The following is a 20,506-nucleotide window of genomic DNA, read 5'->3' as shown; positions in this document are numbered from 1 at the left end:
ATATAAAAAGAGCTTTCCCCTCCTTTCTATGCCTAATTGAAAATAGTGCTGTTGACATCTGACAGCATTCCAAAACAAGGCTTACTCAGTATCAGCAGTGCCATCTTGGATTTGTTGCTGCAGTGGACAAGAGAAACTGGCTTCATCCTCCTGGGTCATCCCTCCATCTTTTGTGACTGCTTATTATAAGTAATACAGGTCCTACTGGGCCTGTGCTCTTCCCCCTCCCCTTTCCTAATGCTCAGATTCCTAGGTGTTGGTTCCATGCATGCTTGAATTCTGCTACTGTTTTGGCTCCTATCACCTCTGTTGGAAAGCAATGGCAATATATTTTTTTAGCTTTTACAAATCTTAGAGTAGCAGTATGTCTGTGTCTGTTTGGAGTTCTTACTGATGTAGCAGCTTTACTGCTTTGCATGTTTCATTTATGTTTGAGTAGTCATAGAGTCAAGCTGATTCTCCAATGTATTGCTTATGCTCCTGGTAGGTCATTTTGTATATGTTTGTCATGGTTTACTGTATAAAAAGTGGCGTTATCTTTTTATCATTTAATGTTGTGCATGCACATATTTTTCAATGTGTTGCTACCTTTCCTTTCTCTTTGTGATTGGTTAGATACGTTGAGAAAAGTTTGGATTTCTGCTGTTCATCTGCAAGCTTTTTTTTAATTTCTCTGTTTCTTAGCTTAGCCGCTTTGCATTATCTGCCTGTTTTCTCTTCATCTCTATAGCTATGTTGTAGCTGATTTAAGTAGGCTTTCAGACAGGTTTAAATGCTTACTGTTATGCACTTGTGTAGTTTGCCCACTTAATTTTTTTTGAGGGGGAGGGGCAAAGGGTAAGGAAATCATATCATCCATGAGAGGAGGGAGATCAATTCAGCATTAGCACCCATATTTGGGAATGCTGCTCTCCCATGCCCACCCTAACAATGCCTATAATTATATGTTACTTTCCTTCTTTTTTAGTCAGAAAACAATATTCTTCAAAAACATGGGGAAACATCATCCATGAGAGGAGGGAGATCAATTCAGCATTAGCACCCATATTTGGGAATGCTGCTCTCCCATGCCCACCCTAACAATGCCTATAATTATATGTTACTTTCCTTCTTTTTTAGTCAGAAAACAATATTCTTCAAAAACATGGGGAAGAATAAGAGAAACAGAGAACCTCCAGATCACTAAGCAGCAGATAAAGAGAAAAGGCCCAGCTACCTACATCTTATTGAACATCCTTTCAGCTACAAAAAAGGCTTGAGGGTAGCGTTTTTAGTTCAAATCTCTTTATTCATTTTTTACTGTAACAATAAAGCCAAGTATACAGATAACAATCCCTGACATTACACATCTATGCAAATCAGCGAGCTATCATAAGGTGTCCACAAATTGGTCTAGCCTTTGCCACATCGATTGCCTTCTCAAAAAGCCATTTGGTTTTTAAAGCTGCTGCAGATTTATACTTCCAATGTAGACATAAAGTAATCCAACACATGTGCTTTTCTGAATGATCCGGCTGTTTTCAATTAATTATGACTACTATAAGAGCTAAACTCATCATGAAATAGGGTGGGCTTTTTTTTAAAACAAATCTTGTATAAATACAGTTTTAATATTGGCTGCATTTCTCAGCATGTGGTGCCAGTGTCTGTATGAATCGTTAAACTTAATGGTACATACGCATTAAAAGTATAAGCAGGAGTTGTAATTCTGCTGCTATGAAATGGCTGCAATATTTATTTCTTGCAGAGAAGTTCCTTATGTAGAAGCTTCTGATGGTAAAGGAGTTTATTGACTGAATTGAGGAACTTTTCCAGGTTTGGGGAGATTCATGGTCAATGATGTAATGAGTAAGAAAGGCATCCATCCCACCTGCATGGAGGAAGGAGATATAAAAATGTGAGTCAGAGATCAGTCTGACAACAGTGTTTCCTCTAAGCTGAGTGGGAGTCCTCCACCTACATTCCCACCAGTGCTGGACTATTTCACTTTCTTAGATGCTGCAGCTCAGGAAGAGATAAATCACCTTGAGTGGACCTGATAGTATTGATGTGGGGACTTACTTTGCATATGATTTACCTATGTCCCAATCATCCACAATTCTACATATATCACAGTTCTTTAATAATACATAGTCTATACTTTTTTTTACTATAACGGGGATCTTCAGAATATTCAACAGCAGTTCCCATCTGGGCACAGCGTCCCATATACTTATGGTGCTGTGTACATCTTCATTGATCAACCCGATTTTTCAAATACTTTTTTTTCTTTTTCTTATCTCTAATCTTCAACAGTCATATTCCACAAGCATTGATTTTTAGCTTTGAAAATAACAAAATAGTAAAGTACTTAACTTTGGCAGCACTTTTACAACTAATCAAACCTCTGCCGACATGGCCAGGTTTCGTAGTTCTTCATCAGGGTAGAGGTTTGCTCATAATCTGCTCTTGCAACTGCAAAAAAATGGCCAAGGAAGAGGTATCTCTGTGCTAATGATTGCTCATATTGTTTATTTGATAATAACTTATTTAGTAGACCTTCCTAAAATTCTGCTAATATGCAAGACATCCCAACTAGGACTCCTGATGAAGGCGTTGATGCCAAAACACAGCTTTTGTTGAGTCCTGTTGTCTCACTACAATTTTTCATCCTGAGCTTAAGTGTATTGTACACCACTGCTGACTAAGGACATCCTTGATGAAATTCTGGTTCACCTGTTTGGTCAATCCCACTGTGGTGGTGGTGGTGGGGGGGGGGGGGTTGGTGCTGTTTTAATATCACATTTTCAATAGCAGGTTCACAGACAATTCTGCAGGACTTCAGAGATTGTAAGCTCTTTGAGCAGGGACTGTCTTTCTTCTATGTTTGTGCAGCGCTGCGTATGCCTTGTAGCGCTATAGAAATGCTAAATAGTAGTAGTAGTAGGACTTGCTTGTACCAAGTGATTTCAAAATATGATATTGAGGGACCTCTATATGGCACCATCACTTAGTTGGTTAAAGCATCTGTCTGGAAAACATGATATTGAAGCATCACCCTCCCCCCCCCCCCCCCAATGTGTTTAGATGTTGAGTCTTTTTTTTGATTGGATGTAAATAAACAAGCACCCTTGTGTTGGAACTCAATTGGTCTACCCCCTGTTTTTTTTTGTCTTTGTTGGCATGCTTGGGGGCTGTTTCTGCTTATTGATGACAAAGTTTTGTGATGTTCATATTCAGGTTCCCACAAACAAGCATTTTTCTATAATCTTATAAGGTATGGTTCCTCTGTGATGCTATTCCTGACACTTTGTATGGGAATTCAAAAAGCATCATCATCTTTGTCAGTCCCATCAATTACTGTTGATATTCATTTTATTAGCACAACATATTTTTCTTGTCTCATTAATTTATTTATATAAAATCAAGGAATAGCTTCACTTATCTGATTAATCTATTTTCAGAGGGGAATCGGTGCTGACATGTTTCACCAATAGCTGTTTCAAGGCCCTCCCCTTTCACCATATTCTACACTGGTTAATCTTATCCCCTGCTAAATCAAATATGGCTGCAGCATTTCATTTAAAATCCTCCAAAACCCACCCACAGCCCACTGCCCCCAACTGTACACCACTACAATAGCCCTTATGGGTGAAGGGGCACTTATATGTGGATACAGTGGGTTTCTGGTGAGTTTTGGAGGGCTCACAGTTTCCCCCATAAGTGTAACAGGGAAAATTATGGGCCTGGGCCCACCTGTCTACAGTGTACTGCACCAACCACTACACTACTCCAGGGATCTGCATGCTGCTCAAATGGACCTAGCTATAACATGTGAGGCTATCACAGAGGCTGGTGAGTACTAATTTTAATCACATTTTTTGGGAGTGGGAGGGGGTCGGTGACCACAGGTGGAGTAAGGGGGGATCATCCCTGATTCCCTCCAGTGGTGATCTGGTCATTTAGGGTACCTTTTAGTGCCTTATTTGTTATAAAAACAGGTCTAGACCAAAACATTGAAGTTTTTGCCCTCGTTTTGTTCCATTATGGCAGCAAAACGTCCAAGTGTTAGACATACCCTAAGTCTGCCCTAATCCTGCCTCTGCAACACCCCCATGTGATTTGGACACATTTCAGATGAAATGCATAGATAAACATTTGCAAAATATTTCAAAAATACCTATTTGGACGGTTTGAGAAGAAATCCATCCAAATGGTGCTTTATGACACTGTTTAAAATCTTTCAGGTCTCTTTGGAAACTAAAAAGGATCAGACCCTATTTCTCATCAGAAACATTCAGACTATTGGTACAATTGTTAACATTATCCCAATTCGATTATTGTAATGCCATATTTGCTGGCTGTAAACAGTACCTGTTGAAAAAACTGCAAACAGCTCAAAACACTGCAGCCAAGTTCATATATAAAATCTCTCATTTTCAAAAGTGTCTCCCATTTATTAATCAAATTACACTGGCTTTCCATCAAAGGGAGAATCACCTTCAAATTATGTACCTTTTTCTTTCAAATACTAAATGGCACAGCTCCAGACTATATGGTATCATTAATAAACTTACCTCAAAGAAACACTAAATATGAGGCAAGAAACTATCTCAGACTACACCTCCCAAATTACAAAAAAGTGATATACAAAACAGTTCACTCTGCAGACTTCACTTACCTATGAACCAAATGGTAGAACTCCTTACTACCCAAAATAAGAAATATAAAGGAATATACTAGATTCTGCAAAATCCTCAAATCGTTCCTATTCAATCAAACCCTCACAAAGAATGACCATAAGTTCAACAATTAATTATTACCTGAATTGGTTATTACTCTATTTACCATTATCTTTCTGTTTACTTCATGTACAATTTCTCATTCAGAATAGATTTTCTAAATGTTAATATCCATAGTTATCCCAGTATGTTTATGATACTGTATTGTAAAAATTGGATTCTTACAACAAATTACTTTGTTATGCAATATTCTTTGTTATGTATCCTATATTGTTTATTGTAAGCCTCATTGAACTCAAACTTGTTTGGGATAATGTGGGATATAAATATCACAAATAAATAAATAAATAAATAAATAAATCTTCTCTAATTCAGAAAAGAAATCAAAACCTATCTCTTCAAAACAATTCTATGGCTAAACACAAAGATATAATCACCTACCTTACAAACCTGCCTCTTCAAAACTATATGAAGAAATATCACCATAACTCTACACCAGAACACAAAAGCTACCACCACTTCCACCACCTTTTCAGCTACAAATCTAGCTCTTCAAAATTCTACGAATAACTTCACGAACTATAGACACCCTCTCCACATTGCATAACACTATTGTAACCCCCACCAAAATGAAAACTGTAAGCCACTTTGAACCAAAACTTGTTTTTGGAAAATAGTGAAATATAAGGACACATAAATAAATGTATTTTAAGAAAACGAGTAAAAAGACTAAACATGATTTGAAAAGTTTGAAAATTTACAATATAAAGGATAGGTGGAGGTTTTTTAGATTTATAATGGCAAATGGCGGTATGCTAAAATTTTAAAGCAACGGCAGTACTGAAATCTTTTTCTCCTCGATTAAATAGTCATATAATTTCAGTTGTTAATAGTGAGCTTCTAAGATTTGGTTTGATCTACTGTGGATATTAAAGCAGTAATTCAGCCTGTAGTCTGTATAAGTATTGAATGTGTATACCATCCCTAAAATGCTATGCAGTTATCTTTAGATTTGGTAGTAAAAGCACATTATGCTGAGACAAGAGTGTCTGCTTTTTCTGCGTTTGTGTGACCGTATTTTACAATTTAGAAACTTTTAAAAACATAGCTCTTTGTGGCAGCATTTTTTAAAAATTTAAGTTGCTTTGGGGTCCTTTTACGAAGCTGTGGGAAAAAGGGCTCTGCGGGAGCGGCAGGAGCCATTTTTCCCATGCCAGGGCCCTTATTACTGCAATGGGTAAAAAGCCCCATGAATAAAATGGCCATGCAGTAAGAAAACCTTTACTACATGGCCATTGAGGTGGCAGTAAGGGCTCCAACGGTAACCCAGAGGTAACCGGGCAGGGCATGGTGATGCCCAATTACTGCCAGGTTATCACCGTGCTAACCATTTCTGGGGGGGTGGGTCCCTGGAAATGGCGCATGCTCGACCCAGAACTACCGCCGGGCTGAGTTGGGCCAGCTGTAGTCCTGTAATAGCGAGCAATAAGCCCACGTTGGGCTTACTGCCACTCTTTAAATGGGCCCTTTTGTTTTTACTGTACTTGTTGGGCAGCTACATCCTTGTGGTGAACTTTGGAAATGAAGAATTGTATAACGTGTATTGCGTTCTATTGTGTTTTTTTGTTCCTATTTTATTGTGTTTTTATGGAAACTGCCTAGGTTGTAGGCAGTATATAAATGTTTAAAATAGATAAATATGTGGGTAATTCGCAGCTGTACCCTTGCCCTGACGAAAAACCATCCCAGAACCTGTCTACACCCAAGTCGTATAAAAGTATGTGTTCTGCTCATTATGCATAGTTTTACATACAGAATATTTTTATAATCATTGTGGCTCTGATTCAAACCTCTGTGTTAGAGAGAGATAGAGAAGCAAAAAGAGGAAGTATACAACCCTATTCCTAAGCATTCTGGCCTGGATTCAGTAAATGGCGACCAAATTTGGGTACCGGATAAACGGAGTTGAGTGCTCTTTAAAAAAAATAGCACTTAGAAACCTTTCTATGCACAAATTTGGGCCTCAGTATTTATGCCAGTTGAAATCTGGTGAAAATCCTGGCACCCAACTCTTGGCATTTAGGCACAGAAATGGCACCCACACCCCCTTTTCTGTTGCGTGCTAGTGGATGCAGGCACATGGGGTTGTAGAACAGCATGCAGTAAGATGCATGTATAAAATCTAATTAATGTCAATTAACTACAGTAATTGATAACATCAATTTATTGCTAATTAATGGTTTGTTAGATAATTAATATGCATGACTTTGATCTGCGCTCAAATTTCAGTGCCAAAATTTGAATCTGGGGGACTGTCTATATAAAATATACCTTTAACATTTAAAAGCTGATGTGCAAGTATGCATTTTTTTACAGGATCATTCTGGGTGGAGTGGAACTGAGCTGATCATGATTGTGCAGTTTAATTATCAGATTCATGAAGGGGTGGGGGGGACTAGGTACCTGAAAATTGATAAGGTGCCTTGGGTATCTAATACTGTTATACTGGCTCTATATGTAAAGCTGTCACAAAATTTCAGAAACTTTATGGCAGAATAGTTAAACGTTTGCAGTTTAAGCTGCTCTGAGAAATGGGGGCTGTGCGTGTGAGTGATAAATTGTTAATGGTGGTGGTATGTGTGTGTGCGGTGTGATGAAGGACTAGGAAAGATATGTATAATTTAGTGTATGTAGCAGAGATATCCTATAAATCTATGAGCCCTGACTACTCCGTGTGGGTGAGTAATACTTGTTAACATAGCTGTTCCTTGTCACAGGAGGAGTATTTATGTATTTTGATATCCCTGGGTGGAAGGTGAGGGGAGGGATCATAGGTCCAGGAAATTATGCTGACTGTGTAGACTGGGCTTTCTTACTCTCCTCTTCATTTAATGTTCTAAGAGTTTACCCAAGTATCACAATGACCCAGACAACGAGGGAAACTCAAATCAACCTCACATACTACAACTGTGTGTGAAGGGCTGTGAATTGTATATACTGCCTTTCTTGGTACAGTCAAAGCAGTTTACATTGAGATATCTATGCAGGTACTTTTTTTTTAAACCTAGGGCAGTGGAGTGTTAAGGGGACCTTTTACTAAAGGGTGGAAGGAGTAGCACACGGTAAATCAGGTCTACTGCCGAGCTTGCCCAGGAACCTGGTATTAGACCCACCTTTACTACGCACCACTTCTGGCACTAGAAAATACATTTTTATGGTCTAGCGCCGGGGGTGTACCTGCTAGTAATTGTGCAACACTGCGCTGCCCGGTTACCACCAGGTTAGCGCCAGAGCCCTTACCGCCTCCTAATTAGGAGGCAGTAAGGGGCTCCGGCTAAAAATGGCTGCACAGCAATATTTTGATTACCACACTGCCATTTACTGCCAGCAGTAAAAGGTGGCCTTGCCATGCGCCGATGAAAATGGCCCCTAAGTGACATACCATTAGGCTACTCTTTCACTAGACAATGTTGTGAGGGACCATTAGAAACTTAGAGTCAAGGCATGTTTTTTTTCTGGGCTCCAATTTTCGTTCATCAGTCCCTTGAAAAACAATAATTTTTAAATAGTTTTGAATGCTTTTAACAATAATTAAAAATATTCATGTGCTCAAAACCAATTGATACTTAACAAGATCAATACTTGCACCATACAGGTGAGAAATTCCAGCAATATGCAGCCAATCAAAAATATAACATATGCAGTATCATAAACCCAAACTTGCTATAACAATTTAAATCCTGTGGCTATATCGTCATCATGCCTCAGTTCAGTTCAATTTCAGCTCCAACATATACAACATATCAAATATGTATAAGAAAAATGTAAAAAGCAACTATGATAGAAGCTGATCAAAACTGCTTTTTTTCTGTTTTGGACAGAACTGAAACCTGTTGCCCGGTTTTGGCCAAGGCAGAAGCCGAAACTGAAAACTAAAGATTGGTTGTGTGAATGTGAACCAATGAGGCACACTGTGGATTGTCAGAGCTTGCCGTCTGCAGCCCTCTAGTAAACCCACAACAAATGATTACCCTCCAGTCCCAGGAACTGCAAACAGGCTGACAACTGTGAAAGCCACTGTAGCAAGTTCTTCTTAACAAGTCTGACACATTTAGGTTTCCAAGTCAATGCAGATGTAGTTAAATATCCTCTGAGATAGGAACGTTGTGATAACGTGCAAAAAAAATAATCATGCTTATTATCATGATTACCAGCTTTTTATGCTTACCCCAAACTGTGCACAAGTAATAAGAGAAAGTTGCACTGAGATATAATTTCCTATTTTGTATTTAGTTATAAAACTGATTAAGGAGAAGCCAGAATCTACTATAATAAAAAGCAACCTCAACGTTCTGAAGACACTTATGTCACTGAAGTCAGTCAGTCTCCCAGAACGGTTCGTGGATTCATGGTGGTGAAGCCACCCCACAGACCCGTGCCCCGCCCTCGCGTCAAACGTCATGACGTCGAGGGCAGGAAAAAAAATCAACTAAACAAACGGTTGACCCCCCCCCCCTAAAGCTGCAGCTGAACACAAGGACCTCCAGCACCCCCCGCAACAACCCCCTCCTGAGACACCCACCTTCGCGTTGCTTTGCCAGCGGGGGACCCGAAGCCCCGCCAGCACAAGCCCTGTCTGCTCACTACGGCGTCATCTTCGGCGTTCCTAGCCTGTGGAGGCAGGGCTTCTGTACGTCTGAGTCCTGCAAGTGCATGACGTCAGATGCACAGAACTCCGCCCTGCACAGCTACCAACGCAGACGATGGCGCCGTAGTCAGCACACAGGACTTGTGGTGGCGGGGTTCCGGGTCCCCCGCCGCCAAACCAACGCAAAGGTGGGTGCGATGGGCACAGTGGGTCGGATGGCTGTGGCCGGATGCATCGCCGTGGGTGGGATGGTGCCGGGAGGGGGGGGCATCGCACCTCACAGGCAACTGCTCAATGAGGAAAACCTTGCTAGCGCCCGTTTCATTTGTGTCAGAAACGGGCCTTTTTTACTAGTATATATAATAATTTAAATAATGAAAGACCATAGTTTACCTCCAAGCAAAATAGCCTCTGCACCCGTAGACTTCAGCTAATGAAAACTAAAAGTAAAAGCCACCGTGCTTTTACAGTGGCTGATATTACACCACTTTTGGAGTGACAGCTGATGTCATATCTCCACAGAGAGGTCAATTCCTATTGAGCTTATCATCCTAAATTTGTTATCAAAAGCATTTATTTGGTGTACTCTATTTACCATATAAACTACTATGCAAGATCATAACTTCATTACTTGCAATCACATTATACACACAGAAAAATTTTTTTTGCAAAAAGTAGCTCCTCCTCTCCCCCAGACTACCTTACAATCCCTGGTGGTCTAGTGCTGTATTCAGGGCAGGAGTGACCCCCAGTTGTACTTGCCCATATCAGCTCTATTCTCAAAATGGCTGCTGTGACCTCTTGCGGCAGTCTCTCAAGATTGCCACTAGAAGTAATGGCAGCCATTTTGAGAGTAGAGTTGATAAGGGAAGGAGCAACTGGAGGATCACTCCTGCCCTGACTACACGCCTAGACCACCAGGAATTGTAAAATATGCCAAGGGGGCCACCTAGGGAGATAAACAGGCAAACAGGAGGGGGGGGGGGGGGAGATGAACAGGCAAAGCACAAATTTTCGGCTTCCACCAAAAAATACAGATAAAACTGCCCCCTCCAAAATTCCTGTTTCAGAAAGGGTGGGAGCCAGCAGGCCTTGAGCATGTGTGGATGCTCAAGGGTCTGCTCTGGCCATGATACATTTTCAGTAACTGTTGACTGCCACGTTGCCACCCAAAAGGGAAGGGAGGTAAAGCCTGAATACCTCAGGGTGAAAGATGAGAGGGAAGGAAGGAAGGAAGGAAGGAAGGAAGGAAGGAAGGAAGGAGAGAGAACCTGGAGACAAGTGCCACTGCCAATGCAATTGTGCTCCCTAAACTGTGCCATCCTAGACAGCCTCCAAGTCCATCTAGTGGATGGACCAGCACTGTGTAGTAGATTTTGCACTAATGCATGGTTACTGCAAGGTGAAAAGCATCACCAAAGGGCGCATCTGTAGTAGTTTCGAGCTAAAAATTAGAATTTATTTTATAATGCCTCGGGCGTGTTTGGGGGTGGAGAGTAGGTATGTATTACTCTAATCGGTTAGCACAGATACATCACCATGCACTAACGCACAGGATTAGCACATGAGCCCTTTCCACCTAGAAAATAGGTGTTGGTAAGTGCTCATGCATTAATGGCCACAATCTAATGGGAAAATTAGCGCATGGCCATTAATAAGAAAAATGGAAAATACGGACATTTTACCGCCACACTAAAAGTGGCCTCAGTGTGTGTGAGAAAGACCTGCACTAGGAATAACGCTGGACACTTTTTGTCACAGCTTAGTAAAAAGGCCCCTTATCCCCTGGATTCTATATAGTGCACTTAGATTTAGGTACCAAAATCGGCATGGATTCTATAACACCACATGTAACTTAATTGGCTTTACAAACTAATGAGCACTGATAACAAGCAATGACGAGCACTAATTGGCACTGATTAGAATTTATTATTATTATTATTATTATTTGTTACAGTTGTACCCTGCACTTTCTCACTCATAACAGGCTCAATGCAGCTTTACCAAAAATGTGTCTAGCCGCCGTGTTCTGGGCAGTTTAAGCGCACAACTCGCTAAGTGTATTCTGTAACAATGTGTGTCAAACTTCTAATGCGTGGAGGCAAAAAGGGGCATGGTTATGGGCAGGGAAATGAACATTTCATGGGCATTCCAAAATTTAAGTACCTAGTTATAGAATATGGCCCAGTGCGCCTAAATCTATATGCTGAGATTTACACCAGATTTTCATTGGCGTAAATGGATGCGCGCAGATATCAGTGCTGAAATATCAACTAAGCATATTCTATAATTGACGCATATATAGAATCGCCTCCTATGTGTGTTACTAACGTTAAATGCATGATTTTTCAGTTTTTAGCAGTGAAGATCAGATTCCCCAAACTCCTGATCATTCTTCCAGCTTTTTCAAGTCCTCTTTTGTTCTTTTTTTCTCACTTCTTTCAGCTTATCTACCCTTTTAAAATCATCTACACATGACCCTGAGCATATTTTCCTCTCAGCACTGACTCTAAATAAAGATATTGAAAAGAACCAGGCTGCTACCCTACTGGTTATTTTCACTTCATTTTCCTCACCACTCAGCATCCTGCTGTTCACCCAAATCCTCCCTTCTTCTACATCTTGCTGGTGTACTGTCATACCATCCAGACTGCTTACCAGTGTTTTCTGTGAAAAAGGATCAAATGCCTTAGTAGAGGCCAGATAAGTTTTGCCGTCAGGATCTTCCCTTTGTGAAAGTATGGTCTCTGATGTCCTGAAATCTGCTTGTTCTAAAGTGCTTCACTAATTTCTGTAGTTTTATCTATTACTGACCTTAGACTAGCAGGTCTGTAATTGCCTGCATCCTCTTTAACTCTATACCTAACACCTTTCCATCTAAATCCTCATCTACCTTCAGCTTATTATCGACTGTATTTAAGATCGATTATATCATTATAACACTCTGTAAGCCACATTGAGCCTGCAAAAAGGTGGGATAATGTGGGGTACAAATGCAATAAATAATAATAATATACATATATAATATTTATTTATTAGGCGATATAGCAGCACTTCTACTTTCTCTCTGAACCTCTCCCTTTTGAAGGACACATTGAACGAAGTTCTAAGGTGTACAATCGGCACATTTCTGAGCTCTCTCTTAGGAGCCCCTTTACTAAGGTTTTGTCTGCATTAACAGACATTACCGCACTCTAAGTGCCACATGGCCTATAAGTATAAAATAGGAGCACAAGCTACGTTTTAGTAAAAGGGGCCCTTACCATCCTGAGGTCATTATCGAGTCCCACATAACTTCCTAGACAGTATCACAGAGGAAGTGGAAGGGACGGATTCAATCAAGGCAGATGAGCCGCTGGAGTGGGATACCTATCATTTGGAACTCACTTTTTTGACCCACCCCAAAAAAACTGATAGCCAAAGAGTAAAGCATGGGTAGGTAACTGATGAACATGTGAGATGCATTTACATTCACTGCCTTCACTCACTGTATGCAAATACACCTCACTTACTTAAATTCATTTGCTATCCTACTCCTGGTGGAATCCTGCCTGGCTGCGCAATGCAGAACTTGCTCAGAGTCCCCCCCCCCCCCCTGCAATATTTGACCAGCTGCTGGGATCAAAGAACATAAAAGCAGCCAGGCTCCCCCCCCCTACCCAGTTTGTTCTTCTGCTTTCCCAAATTTCCTCTCTCTACAGCGTCTTCTTTTTAGTGCAGGGAGAAGCCCAGATTCAGGCACAGCAGGACTCTCTGATGCTTGCAATGCTTGTAGTCTTCCTCTATTCTCAGGAGAATGAATGGAGAGCTCAGATGGAGAATACAGGCACCATGTGGATGTAACACAGTGAGAGCCATTCGGTGTGCTAAAAAAACCCACACTGCAGTGGGAGGAAAGTAGATGAACTGGTGTGGAGCCCTGAGGCTTTTATACTCTGATCATGGCAGTTGGCTGCTTTGGCTAGGAACAGTCTGTTTCTTTAGGCAGGGGCCTTTCAGTACCCTGGCTAACTGCTTGTCAGAAGGAAGCCAGGCTTACTGACTGCTCAAGTGGGGGAGCAGGTGGTCTATTTGAGGAAGGAGAGGTGAGGCTGGATTACTGTTTTGGGGTCAGCAGATTATTTCTGGCTATATGACTGGTGAGGAGTTGGGGAGAATAGGCTGGCTTGTAAATTTGACTTCCTGTCTTGGTACTGCTTGACTGGGGAAAAACTTGTGAAGACAGGAGTTGAGCATGAAGAGGGAGTATGAATGTGTTGGGGAGGGGTGGGGGGCAGTCAGAGGGCATGGAGATAAGGGCTTCTGATTTTTCTGGATTTTTATTCATCAATTTATGGAGTCTGTGAGAGATCTGAGCTGCCACCACCCACTGACTTTGTGAAAGTATTGCCATTGTTACTGCAAGAACTAACAACTCGAAACTTTTCTTGGGCTTTACAGATTGATAAAGTAAGATCCCCAAAACCCAGGACCTATAGTTATGATGTGCATGATGGGTATTCTTAGGTGAACTTTGCCCTAAACATCCTGCATATTTGAGAAATAACACTTTTTTTGCTATTGCATTTTGGCTCAAGAATAGTGGTTATATTGAGTTACTCTAACAAAAAGAGTTGCAGAATTTTTAAATATTGTGCACAGAATTTCTTTTTTTTTTTTTTTTTTGCACAAAATTCTGCCAGAAGTAATATCAAAAGCTCAACCAGCTTGCGGTACCCAAGGACTGGAGTTGCCTATTCCTGCAGTAGTGATTCTTTGATCAGCATAATAATTTACAAGTGGATGAAATGCAATAGGAGACAAGTTTTTATGTAATAAAAGAATAGAAAGTTCAAATTCTATCTCTGGTTTCTAGTGACTCAAATCCATGAATCTGAAAGTGGTTTGGAATGATTTGTTGATTTTTTTTTTCTTTTTTTCATGTACCACTGTTGGCAGTCTTAACAGAGATGTCAAGATCTACATGGGCCTGGCAACTGAATTGCCTCCTCCCTTAATGTATACTTAAGTCAGTGCACAAAGGGTCTTCAATATGCAAGAATCACAAGCACCAAATTTAAAAGATATCCACTCCTACCCTAGTTTAGATAATATTTAACCATCTCTCTGACCTTATCTGTAACTTTCTTACGTTTTCCCCTTATGTTCCTACCCGTAACCTCCGCTCGCAAGACAAATCCCTCCTTTCAGTACCCTTCTCCACCACCGCCAACTCCAGGCTCCGCCCTTTCTGCCTCGCCTCACCCCACGCGTGGAACAAACTCCCCGAGCCCATACGCCAGGCCCCCTCCCTGCCCATCTTCAAATCCCTGCTTAAAGCCCACCTCTTCAATGTCGCCTTCGGCACCTAACCTCTACACCTCTACCCAGGAAATCTTGACTGCCCCAACTTGACATTTTGTTCTTTAGATTGTAAGCTCCTTTGAGCAGAGACCGTCCTTCTTTGTGTATTTTGTACAGCGCTGCGTAACCCTAGTAGCGCTCTAGAAATGTTAAGTAGTAGTAGTAGTTACTTTCTAACTCCTTACTCTCTTACCTATCTATGGGCCCTGTTTACTAAGGCACATTAGCGTTTTTAACGCACCTACAATTAGCGCGTGCTAACTGTGTAGGCGCCTATAGTGATATTGTAGGTGTGTACACGGTTAACGCACGTACATGGTTAACATGCATTAGAAATGCTAACGCGCCTATAACACGGCTTAGTAAACAGGGCCCTATATGTTCCATTTTTGCTTATACCCTACACTGTCAATTAAATGTTCTATTACGTACTGTGTTGACATTGTAAGTAGTATACTATCAGGCTTATTTTCAAAAGAGAAAGACGCCCATATTTCGACCCAAATCGGGAGATAGTCGCTCTCATGGGCGCCCAAATTGGTATAATCGAAAGCCGATTTTGGGCGCCTCCAACTGCAGTCTGTTGCGGGAACGAACAAAGTTGACGGGGGCATGTCGGAGGCATGGTGAAGGCGGGACTGGGGCGTGTTTATCGGCCGAGGAGAGATGGGTGACCTCGGCCGATAATGGAGAAAAGAAGGGTGGCAGTAGCGAAAATTTGGGCCGCTTTTTTTGGACCCTTTTTTTCACAAACAAGTCCCCAAAAAGTGCCCCAACTGCCCAGATGACCACCGGAGGGAATTGGGGATGACCTCCCCTGACTCCCCCAGTGGTCACTAAGCCCCTCCCACCAAAAAAAAAGAACTTTAAAAACTCTTTTTTGCCAGCCTGTACGCCAGCCTGAAATGTCATACCCAGCTCCATGACAGCAGTGTGCAGGTCCCTGGAGCAGTTGTTAGTGGGTGCAGTGGACGTCAGGCAGGTGGACCCAGGCTCATCCCCCCCCCCCCACCTGTTACACTTGTGCTGCTAAATGGGAGCGCTCCAAACCGCCCCTAAAACCCACTGTACCCACATGTAGGTGCCCCCCTTCAGCCATAAGTGCTATGTTAATGTTGTAGAGTTGTGGGCAGTGGGTTTTGGGGGGGATTTGGGGGGGCTCAGCACCCAAGGGAAGGGAGCTATGCACCTGGGAGCTATTAAATTTTTTTTTTACTTTTTACAAGTGCCCCCTAGGGTGCCCAGTTGGTGTCCTGGCATGTGAGGGGGACCAGTGCACTATGAATCCTGGCCCCTCCCACGACCAAATGCCTTGGAGTTGTTCGTTTTTGAGCTGGACGGCTTAGGTTTCCATTATCGCTAAAAACCGATACCGCCCATCTCAAATCCGCCCAAATCCGATGCATTTGCCCTGCACCAACCGTATTATCAAAACAAAAGATGGACACCCATCTTTTTCGAAAATATGGTCTGTCCCGCCCCTTCACGTACCCGTCCTCTATACCATACTTTGTATTGTTATTTGAATATTTTTACTGCAGTAATTGTCTATTGCTCATGTTTCATTTATTCTTACTGTACACCGCCTTGAGTGAATTCCTCCAAAAAGGCAGTAAATAAATCCTAATAATAATAATAAATATTCAAGCTTTCAGCATGCATGGCAACATATGAACATTTGGAAGGGAGACATCCATGGTGAAATGGAGGGATTATTGTAATCATTCCTACACATTTTAGAGTGCATCATATTGCTAGAGGCTGAAACTAGGAAAATGTAGTTTTTCCTGTTGAAATTAGAAGGGTATTGTCTTTTAAAACAGGAAGAGCTGGTAAAACTGCACTGATTTGTTGAGCAAATTCTTGGGATGTTTTCCCCCTATATTTATTTATTTCATTGTTTGATTTAATATTTATATTTTGAACCAAATATGTCTGTCAAAATGAACGATTAGATTCCCTTCAAAAATATGCACAACTAAACAAAACTAAGGGGCACTTTTACCAAACAGCGGTAAAGAAAAATGGCCTCATGTGGGTAATTCCTGTGCGTTAAGGCCATTTTTACCGCAGGGTAAAATTGTTGATTTTTCTATTTTATGTATTAATGGCCATGTGCTAATTTTCCCATTAGTGCATGAGCCCCTAACACTAACAATTTTTTAGGTGGTAAGGGCTCGTGGGCTCATGCGCTAACCACATGCTAATTGGTTAGCATTGACAACGCCCACTCTCCGCCCCCAGACCCACTCCAGCACTAAAAAATAAACTGTATTTTTAAGCACATGGGTAGTGCACGCTGATCCCAAAATTACCACGGAATGCCTGAACGTGCCCCACAGTAAGGCATTTTTAGTGCTTACCACAGCTTAGAAAAAGGACCCCTTAATCAGAAGAGAACAAGAACTAACATATTCTTATTTCAATGCACAAAAAAGTTCCTTAGTATCTCTCAAAATTCATTCATCAGTCAAATCTTTCAACTTCCCTCTGTGCTAATAAAGTTCAATTTTTCTTACTTTTACTGCAGACAACCCACCAACAGGAATCACCGATGCCCACGACTTACAATGATGTCCAAATCATTTCCAAGATGTCCTTATAAAATGATTGGTTCTTAAATGTCTTTCACCCTAATACTCCAACCCAGCACTGCATTTGAGCTACAGTGGTATGCAAGGCAGGATTAAACCTTTGATGGGCCCTAGTCAAAGATTCATGTTGGGCTTCCCATTCAAAATATAAACTCCACAAATGCACCCTTCACACCTGTAATTTAACATCATAGGAAAACTAAGAGGAGAAAGCAGCAGGTAAGAAGCACTGCTCACCAACTTATCTTCTCAATCGGAGGAGAATACACAGGTTTTAGGGAGAACAGACCATGCAGTGCAGTAATAGCTCTTGTCTCTTCCCCCTCCCCCACTTTGATTTCTGCAAGCTGCTGACTTACCAGGATCAAAATCTACCTTGAGAGCTATTGAATTAGCATATTAGCACATCTGAGGGGGCTCACCCTAAATATTTGGACCCTAGGCACATGTCTAGTAATGCTTATGCCTTAATAAAATTTGGACTTGTGACCTATGACAATAAAGGTGAGTCATGAGTCATTGACAGTGCTTATGTGCAATGAGTCACCCCTGAGTTCAACAAAACTGCATAGTATTAACAAGCTCAAGATTGAATTGGCAATTTGATTCTTAAGTATCCTAAATGACCATCACAACATTGTTGGGCTTTATGTAATATGTGGTGTTATTGGTTACTCTTGCTATTTATTGTTTGACCATATAAGCTGATTCATCTAGTGGTTTGTTAGAGCATTATGGTAAAAGACATTTAAGAACCAATAATTTTATAAGGACATCTTGGAGATGATTTGGACATCATTGTGAGTTGTGGGCATTGGTGATTCCTGTCCAACAGCTGGTGGATTGTGAGCAATATATTAGGTCATTCTATTTTTAAAATTAATATATATGAAAAAATGAACTTTATTAGTGCACTGAAGGAAGTTGAAGATGTGACTGATGAATGAAATTTGAGAGATACCAAGGAATGTTTTGTGCCTTGAAATAAGAATATGCTAGTTCCTTCTCTCTTCTGATGGTTCTCAAAATAATTTTTACCAATTTAGCTTTAATTTTGTTGTGGGCATTTCTTTTTTTCTTTCTTACTGTTTTTTTTTTTTCACATGTAAGAATTTTGCATTCACAAACAAAAGAAAATCAAGCCAACAAATTAAATTAGACATCATATAAATGTCCCACTAATCGCATCATATTTGAACAAGCTCACATCAAAGGAAGAAGGAAGTCCAAACCAAAAAAGGAAAAACTAATAAAGAAATCCTAACCCAGGGCTAAAATCTAGCACCTAGTACTAACTAGACGGTTAACCATATCTTGACCCCTATTAACCTACATGGAGGAGCATTTTCGATATGATTTTGGATGTTTTGCACAAAATGTCCAAAATCCGAACAGGAAAGAAAGTTATTTTAGAAAAAAAAATCTTATCTTTTTTTTTTTTTCAAAAATACTGTTTTGAACAAGATTTTGTGCTTTGGATGTTTTGTTTTGTTTTTTGGTCCATTTTTGAAAACAGAATGAATAAGTGCAAAATGTAGAAAATGAAGCCATTGGGATGTAGGAGGAGCCAGCATTTTAGCAGACTGGTCCCCCAGACATCCCAGCAGAGCAATGGGGCACCCTACAGGGCACTTCTGTGCACTTCATAAAAATGCTCCCAGGTACATATCTCACCTTTGCTCCTGAGCCCTTCAAAACCCACCCAAAACCTATTGCCCCCCCCCCCAACTGTCCACCACTACAATAGCTCTTATGGGTGAAGGGGGCACTTATATCTGGGCACAGTAGGGTTTTGGTGACTTTGGGAGGGGACACAGTTTCCACCACAAGTGTGACAAGTAGAGGGAGATAGGGACCCAAGTCCCCCACTCCATAGTGCACTGCACCGATCACTACACTACTCCAGGGACTTCCATGCTGCTCTATTACACCTGGCTGTAACATTTAAGGCTGTCATAGAGGCTGGTAAGTCATATTTATATTCACAGTTTTGGGGTGTGGGAGGGGTCAGTGACCACTGGGGAGGCATTGTAGGGTGATCCATGATTCCCTCCAGTAGTCATCTGGTCATTTAGGACACCTTTTTGTGCCTTACTCTTTACAAAAACAGGTCTAGCTCAAAACATCTTAGTTTTAGTTTTGTTCCATTATGGCTGAAAACTTAGGAATGGCCTTACGACACCCCCAACATGCCCCCTTGAGATTTGGACATACTGCAGATGAACAGTATAGAAAAACGTCTGAAATATAGGTTTCAAAAATACTGATTTGGACTTTTCTGTGAGAAAAACATCCAAATGCTGCTTTATGCCACTTTTTAGATGTTTTTCTCTTTTTTAAAATGAGCCCCAAAGTCTGTCAATCGTACCCCACAGTCTAATAAATATCTTTCTAATTGAGCAGAGTCCCAAACACAAAACTATTTTCTTGATATCTTGCATTTTTGATAGGAGTCTAATTTTTCCTCACATTGTACTGGGAGTTTTGGGTTTGTCAAAATAAACTAGGCATATGTAACACAGTGTCATTTCTTATCATATATGTGTCATTAACAGTGAATGTTGTAGCAATCCTGCAAGAATTTTGGGAGAACAAAGAGAAGCAGAGAGCCCTATTTCCCAGTGAAAGGAGAGTGGTGTATGAATCTGTTCCGTCCCCTGACCCTCCATTTGTGTGCTATGTTACCCTGCCTGGCGGAAGCTGTTTTGGCAATTTTCAGGTAAGAACCCTAAGATACACCTATTACATTTCCAGTTAATTGCATTTTTTTTCTAAAAGAACAACATTGTTATATTCCTGAATGTATTTTTTTTCAGGCAAATCCTTTTCAAGCGTTTCAGTAGGAAACCCAGTATCATCTCTCAACTAGACAAAAGGTTTGATTTCAGAACTTTCTGGACAAGGGGAAATGTCACCATAAGGGTAATGATTGGTCCTAGAATAAGAAACATGGGGGTAATTTTTCAAACAGTCTAGCTGCTTTTCTTCAACAGTTAAATGGATAAATCGGCCCTGACCAGTTACATGTATGTATTTATTATTTATTTATTTAGATTTTGCTCATATCTTTTTTAGTAGTTGCTCAAGGTGAGTTACATTCAGGTACACTGGATATTTCTCTGTCCCAGGAGGGCTCACAATCTAAGTTTGTACCTGAGGCAATGGAGGGTTAAGTGACTTGCCCAAGATCACAAGGAGCA

The 20,506-nt window shown here is 40.9% G+C and overlaps 1 protein-coding gene across 1 annotated transcript in view; it reads left to right on the top strand.

Annotated features, from left to right (window-relative positions):
* The window catches only part of LIX1 (limb and CNS expressed 1), a 181,449-nt gene that overhangs the window by 39,771 nt on the left and 121,172 nt on the right, over positions 1-20,506 (top strand). The window contains exon 2 of the mRNA XM_030193411.1: positions 19,862-20,025. Within this exon, the coding sequence (XP_030049271.1) occupies positions 19,862-20,025 (164 nt within the window). The remainder of the gene's footprint in view (positions 1-19,861; positions 20,026-20,506) is intronic.

Source organism: Microcaecilia unicolor, chromosome 2 (genome assembly GCF_901765095.1).
Source record: "Microcaecilia unicolor chromosome 2, aMicUni1.1, whole genome shotgun sequence".
NCBI lineage: Eukaryota > Metazoa > Chordata > Amphibia > Gymnophiona > Siphonopidae > Microcaecilia > Microcaecilia unicolor.
Note: the sequence above shows the minus strand (reverse complement) of the source record. Positions and strands in the feature narration are given on the sequence as shown.